We start from the raw sequence: 7,426 nt of genomic DNA, 5'->3' as shown, positions 1-7,426 counted from the left end.
CATTACATGTGATGGAACCCTGCTTTCCTGGGGCTGGCTGGACACCTGCCTGCCGATGGGAAGCAGTGAATGAATTCCCTGTTTTGCTTTGCTTGTGTGCACGGTTTTGCTCAACCTATTAAACTGTCTTTGTCTCAAACCATGAGTTTTTTCTCACTTTTACTCTTCGCTTTCACTTCCCCATCACACCTGGGGGAAAGTAAGTGAGCGGCTACATGGTCCTAGTTACTGGCTGGTGTTAAATCATGACAGGGACCTATTCAAACATGCACCCGAGGAGGATGCTGTCGGGTGAGCGTGTGACTGCAGAGCTTGGTTTCCTGCTCCTGTTTGGGAAAACCCACTATTTGCTGCAGGTGGCACAGCTGTACCTCAGAAGAAGTGACTCAGGCCAGGAGACACACTGAATTTGAGTGAGTCCCTGGGTGCCTGGTACAGCCATGACCCCGTTTGATCAGCAGGTCTTCTCCCAGGCCATGCCTACCCTTGGCTTCTGAGTGGGTGCACCAGGCTGGGTGTAGAAGCAACTTGAGAAGAGGTGGAGAGGGCAAGACCAAGGAGAGGACTTTTCTCAGGCAGTTTGGACCACGAGACCTCTGGAGAGGCGTGATGCTGAGGATGCAAAATCATTCAGCGCTGGCCCGATGCTGACCCTACCAGGGCAGAGGGAGTTTTGCCATTGATGTCAGTGGGCTCAGAGTTATGCCGGTGTTGCCCACGTGTGGACATCATACTCGTGGGGTCTGGACAAGAGGGAAAACCCCGGTGCAACAGTATTCACAGGGATATAAAGAAAGGAAGTATAGATGGCTTTGAGTGGATTTATGCATTTATACATGGCGGCCAATGTACGGGGATTATAAAAAGCAGTGGTTTTCCTTTCCCTTTTTCCCTACATGCTGGTAGGGTAAGAGCTTTTCTGATCTGTAAAAAAAGTTATGCTTGTGATTCAGGGAGAGTAGTTCCACAAAGCAGAAGGTAACTGAATGAAATAGACCGGACACATTAAAATCAACGCATTTAATAAAATAAAACATCTTTTTTTCTTCCCTAAAAGTTGTGTTAAAAAGATGTAAATATACATTGGCTCAAAACCGAGACAAAGCTCCTTGTTCAGGGGGTATGTCATAAGTTTTCAAAGCAGTGAAGCCAACTAGACAAATGTGTTTGGGGGATTAGACTGAATAGGCCAGGCAAGCTTTTTTTCCTTTGCTTCTCTGTTAAAAGCATCGTAGATGGAGTCTTTGGTGACAGTTTTGGCTGGAGCTGGGATTTCTGCGATCCCAACATGATTCTTTTTGGCTATCCTGGAACTGGTGGTGATGGTGTATGCGTTGCTTCTGTAACATTTCATGGCGGACATGCAACAAGTTTCTTTCATCCCTCTTCTGAAGTTCGCGTTGTACACAGAGTAGAGGGTTGGCTTCGAGGCTGAAGAGCTGAAAGAGATCCAGGTGATGGCCAGGAAAACCAAGGAGCTCTTTCTGTAGTCTGTTTCCTGCGGGTGCCACAGTTGTACCACGTAAAAAGGGAGCCAGGACAGGAGAAACACTGAGTTCAACATTAGGAACATCTTGATGGTTTTCACTTTTGTTCTTGGGACAATATTCATTGTCCTCCTGACAGTCATGCCATCGGTGCCTATTCTCCAAATGTACTTGACGACCTTCTGGTAGAAGAGGATAATGAGGATGGATGGGATCAAAAACACCACCAAGAGGTGGATGATGCTGTAGACGGCTCCTTCCCAAGAACTGGGGAGAAAAAAGTTGCAGTGGTCATCGCTGTTGGAGCCATAGAAAAAGAAAGCCGGCGATGCAAAGACAGCGTCAAACAGCCAAGAGGCCAGAATCATTTTCTTGGCTTTCTCCCTGGACACTTTGAAGCTCAGGGGGTAGACAATAGTGTAGAATCGATCCACGCATATTGAGAGGAGCACGTATATCTGGACTCCAGGAGAGAGGTACTGTACGTACCTTACCAGCTTGCACATCACGTTCCCCAGCGTCCACCTGCCCCAGGTAAACTGGAGCAGCACGAAGGGCACGCTTGCGACACTGATGAGAAGGTCTGCACAAGCCATGGAGACAACAAAATAGTTGGTGGTGGATTGTGTCCTCCTGCTCCTGTGGATCACCAAGCAAACAAGGGAGTTTCCAAAGACGGAAACCAACCACAACACTCCCAAGACCATGGTGGCTGCTGCAATTTCCCCTGGCCTCAGTTCATACTGCGAGGCAGTGTGGTTCCTGCTTGAGCTGGGTCCTAGGGGTGACTCCGTCATCTCACAGCCAGCAGGAAGGATGGAGGTCTCAGGGTAGCTCTTGTTCTGCTGCAGGAGCAATAAGGTAGGGAGAGCAAAGGGACTGCTGCTGTTATCCATGCTGTGGGCAAGCATGGCCACCTCTTTTGCTCAGGCTGCATAAAGAGAGAAGAGAAAAGGTGATATTTAATAAGTATGTGTGAAAACCTACCTTAACCGGTGAAAGAAAATACGTACTACTTAAGGCAGTAGATTTCAGAGAAACGGTCAGAAATCTCGGGTGAGACTATCTGGTACAGCAGAGGCCACTACGTTCCATGCAGATTTTTATGAATGGCATTTCTGTCCTCTGAAAGATAAATGTCCCTTTCACAGACAGAGGCTGAGGTGCAGTTTCACCCGTGCTGCTGCCCTGCAAACTGAGTGAGCGGAAATCACCCCACTGATCCCAGAAATGAGCTGGACTTCCCAGAGTGCGTGACAGTTGCAAAACAGCAAACCAACAGTGTCCCTGCTGACTTGTCCCTGCTGAATCCATCAAGCAGATAGACAAAGGTGTTTCTTATACCGAGAGGTGGGATGGGAAGTAATATTTTCCACGATCTTCATTGATAAAGACACTAGCAGCCAAACCCTGCTCCCATCCAATCATTAGTAACGGTGGTGTTAATATCCCCAATATCCTGAATCTTTTTGTTTCTGGATTTAAGTTTGGAAGGTAAGTGAGGTCTGAGTTTGAAGGCGAAAGCAAGCTCAGCAAGTGGAAGGACTAGTAGCAAGCTGGGTGGGTGATCCTCACTGTGAACCCTCCTCAGCCCTTCCACAGTGAGATTTTCATCAAGAGCTGGACGCTGTGGACCTTAAAGAGTCTCATCAATGCTGTCCCTGCACGTCCTTGTCTCATTAGTTTCCTGTCCCATCAAAGGTAGCATTTCCCTCTGTCACCCTGAGAACAAGGTGGCACGACAACCTCCCCCCAAAACCTGCAAAAGACTTTTTTATCGGCAGCAGAGTTTTGATTCAGAAGGAAAACTCTGGGGGAGGAGGTAAATGTTCTCATGCAGCTGAGATGTGGGGGGAGCCTTTTGATTTCCAGCAGCAGAGCTCTATGTTGTGTTGGTTGAACTGTCACTAGATGCGACGCTATTCCAATTCCCAATGCTGTCCCTAATGTTAACACAATCAATAATCCATCTTCTTTGTAGACAGTGGTTTTCACATGCCTGAATGCTAGCCTGACCTCTGAATTTCTAAGCTAGCACTTAAATACAGCTTCTGGGATCAAACTGTAGCTGGTCCTTTTATGGTAGGTATGGTACACACCATGGTATGTGATAGCTATGAGCTCCTGTTTTAAGGAGGAGTGAGGAAAGAATGAATGTATTCCTAAACAGAGTTTCCAGTCTTGGTTTTAGCCAGATGGTTGGGTTGGGCCTAGCCTATCCCAGGGATAAAATGGAAAAATACTTATTATTAGTAACTATGCATATACAAGCACCTTGCCAGGGGCTGATGCTCCAGAAAGTGTCTTTTCAGTCATAGTGTTGACATTCAAAGCCTCTTACTTATTAGCAATAGAAAGACTGTTTCTGTGGGTATGCAGTATCATTGTTTAACTCCAGAGTCTTGATACTGTGCAAGGTAAATCAGGAAGATCAGAAGATCAGAAAGTTCATCCCAGAAGCCAAATGGACAAGTTCAAAAAGCCACCAACCATCCTCTTCTGCTTTCCAAGTGATTCAACTTCCCAGCTTTGCTTTCTGAGTTTTTTTCTTTTTTTCAATGTTTTGCTGATGCTTTTTGCTCTACCTACTCCAGCTCTGCATCTATCACCAATTGCTTTCTTCTTGTCTGCCTACTCAGAGCAGAGACTGAAAGCGCAAAGCCACTGGAGGAATTTGGGACCTTACTCCTTGCACTGTTTTGCATGTCATCTTCCATAACGCAATGCAAAAAAAAATTGTCAGCCGCCAACGGGGACAAGGTGTATTAATTGCTTGATGTGGTTAGAGAAGATTTTTTTTTTTCCTCTGGTGTTTTAGACCCCGCATTCGTTTGCCTTGCGTGTTTCACATGAGCAGGCTGGATGTACAACCAGCTGCACGGCAGAGGCATAAATGCAGCGTGTGTTTGAGAGCAGCGCGGCAGGGCTGCACGGACGCAGCCAGGCTGCTGCGGGACCCCGCTGCCCCTCTCCCCCGTGCCTCGCACCCTGCCCAGCCACCGGCTCCGCATCGTCGGAAAGTGGGTCAATGCGTGAGTCACCGGTGCTGCTCCCAAAGCAGCCGGCATTTTTTTAGCAGCTTTCGCATGAGGGTGGTGTCTGGGAGCTGAAAGCGCGACTCGGGTGAAGTTGGACACGTAGCTGAAGCAGTTTGTGGCTGGTAACAGCGGGGTTTGTTTCAGTGGGGCCTGTTACACAAGGAATTTTGGATGGCATCCTCCTGTCAAAGCAACACTCGGGGACATCAGCAGTGACACCCAGAAGTGGGTGTCGTGGTGGATGAGTTGCCAGGCACCTGCAAGGGGCACCGTCTGCAGATGATACGTTGCCCCTTGTCCCATCTTCTGCTGCAGGGCTGTGGCTGCTGCCCAGCCTGGCCTTTGCTTTTCCCTCATCCATAGTTGCCTTCCCTCATCTTTCACTGAATTTCACTGAATTTTTAGAGTTGGAAGGGACCATAAAGATCATCTAGTCCAACTCCCCTGCCGAAGCAGGATTGCCCAGAGCATGTCAGAGCATGTTACTCAGGACTGCATCCAGGCGGGTCTTGAAAATCTCCAGAGAAGGGGACTCCACACCCTCCCTGGGCAGCCTGTTCCAGGGCTCTGGCACCCTCACTGTGAAGAAGTTTCTTCTCATATTTGAATGGAACCTCCTATGTTCCAGCTTGTGCCTGTTGTCCCTCGTCCTCTCGCTGGCAACCACTGAAAAGAGTCTGGCTCCCTCCTCCTTCACCCCACCCTTCAGATACTTATAAGCATTGATAAGGTCTCCCCTCAGCCTTCTCTTCTCCAGGCTAAAGAGTCCCAGCTCTCTCAGCCTTTCTTCATAAGGGAGATGCTCCAATCCTTGAATCATCCTCGTTGCCCTTCGCTGGACTCTTTCCAGTAGTTCCCTATCCCTCTTGAACTGGGGAGCCCAGAACTGGATGCATATCATCTTTTTCTGTAGTAGACTTTTTCAGTAGCTTTGCCTGGCAGATGATTACCAGTTTCTCAAACAGCTCCTGTTTGCCTTTACCCACCCTCCATCAGGTGGATCTGCTCCCCAGCAGATATCCTGCCGTCATCAGCTGTCTGCAGGGTCTTTGGGCTGCTGTCTCTGGCAGAGTGGCAGGATGCATTGACAGTACAACCCGCTAAATTACACGTTAGAATTGTCTGTAATAGAATAATACATGCGGAGCCCATTAACCAGACAGAAAAGAACATTACGGACTAATTTTCTTCCTTAATTTCCCTTCTTGCCATGCAGAAGTATATGCCATTTAAAAATAGCCAGCTGCACAAAAATAACTAGATGAAATTTCTTGACCAATGTTGAAGAGCAGTGGAAGTCGGGTGCAAGAATGAAACGACCTTCCTAAGCCGTTTAAATATGCAGACTTGCTAGCTCTGTTCTCGTGATATTTCTCCTGGTGAGCCAAATCTGCTGTCCGTGTCCGTGTCCGTTCAGACCTGAGACATTTAGTTAACGCAGGTGGGCAAACCCAAAAATAGTTACAGGGTTGTAGCACTCAAATAGTAATTTTTTTTCCTGTTGGATTTTGCCTGAAAGTCAGCCTGACCACCAATTACTGGAGAACTCGGGTTACCTGCAAACGTGCCTTTGAGGAGACAGGAATTCAGCAGAGCCAACAGGGAGCAGTGTGTAACACCCTCGGAAGCGTGCGTGGAGAGCTAAGCGGAGGGTGCCTCCAGAGGAAGGAGAATGGCAGGAGACGTATACAGCTGCCTTATGTTGGAGCTCCGCTAACAGAGGGAGCAATACCTGAACGGGAGAAGCCTTCCCGTGTGCCACGCTTCACCGGAGACCATATGCTTGTGTTGAGAGCTGTTTCGTCTCATGTCTCCAGTGGCGGTGGTTTCCTCACTGTGAGTAAAACAGAAGAGGCACCAAACGCAGGTGCAAGTAATACCATATTTTGTGATTCTTTTTTCTCCTTGGGAAAAAGGGCACACTGCCCACAAGGTCCGGGTGAAAATATAAGTGCAATAATGGGAACTTAAACTACCCTGAGTAGAGGATTGCTCTGGTTGAACAGCAACTACTTGGTTTATTTTTTAAGAAAGGAAATGCTCACTGATTAAGCAATGTGCCCTGAGATTCCTGCATTCCTAGTCATAGATAATTTTTTCTTCTAATGGATGACAAGCTGATTTTCTTTTATGTTAGAGGATGTCTATTCAACCTTATTTTTTCCTAGGTGGCACTGAGAATTATGCCTTGATTTAGCACAAAGAACCTTAGCATCTCCCCTCACCACAAAAAAGACACTGAGGTGCCGGAGCGGGTCCAGAGAAGGGCCTGGAGAGGGTCCAGAGAAGGGCAACGAAGCTGGTGAGGGATCTGGAGAATAAATCTTATGAGGAAGGGCTGAGGGAGCTGGGATTGTTTAGCCTAGAGAAGAGGAGGCTGAGGGGAGACCTTATCACTCTCTACAACTCCCTGAAAGGAGGGTGTAGAGAGGTGGGGGTCGGTCTCTTCTCCCAAGGCACAGGCGATAGGACAAGAGGAAACGGCCTCAAGTTGCGCCAGGAGAGGTTCAGATTGGATATTAGGAAAAATTTTTACACTGAAAGGGTTATTAAGCATTGGAATGGGGTGCCCAGGGAAGTGGTTGAGGCACCATCCCTGGAGGTATTTAAAAGACGGGTTGATACAGTGCTTAGAGACATGGTTTAGTGATGTGGGTGTGTTTTGGTTTTTTTGCAGGTGTTTTTTGGTTTTGGGGTTTTTTTTCCAGAGTTAGGCTGATGGTTGGACTAGATGATCTTAAAGGTCCCTTCCAACCTAGACAATTCTATGATTCTATGATTCTATCTATGGCCCAGCATATCTTATTCTTCTGTGGGCAAGTCTGTTTTTTATAGCAGAGTCTTAAACTTCTGCATTATGACTAATGCTCCTAATGGCAACACGAGCATGAAAAGCTCAAC

At 47.6% G+C, this 7,426-nt stretch overlaps 1 protein-coding gene across 1 annotated transcript; it reads right to left on the bottom strand.

Annotated features, from left to right (window-relative positions):
• Positions 1–1,153: 1,153 nt before the first annotated feature.
• Positions 1,154–2,398, bottom strand: LOC141469561 (probable G-protein coupled receptor 19). Its single transcript, XM_074155112.1, has one exon. It carries the CDS (start codon positions 2,396–2,398, stop codon positions 1,154–1,156), a length of 1,245 nt encoding a protein of 414 aa, XP_074011213.1.
• Positions 2,399–7,426: the final 5,028 nt, after the last annotated feature.

The sequence above is a fragment of the Numenius arquata genome, chromosome 1, assembly GCF_964106895.1.
Source record: "Numenius arquata chromosome 1, bNumArq3.hap1.1, whole genome shotgun sequence".
NCBI classification, from domain to species: domain Eukaryota; kingdom Metazoa; phylum Chordata; class Aves; order Charadriiformes; family Scolopacidae; genus Numenius; species Numenius arquata.
This window is presented reverse-complemented; position numbering and strand designations above follow the sequence as displayed.

Coding starts and splice junctions, on each gene's coding strand:
- LOC141469561 (XM_074155112.1), bottom strand. CDS start 2,398: ATGCTTGCCCACAGCATGGATAACAGCAGCAGTCCCTTTGCTCTCCCT.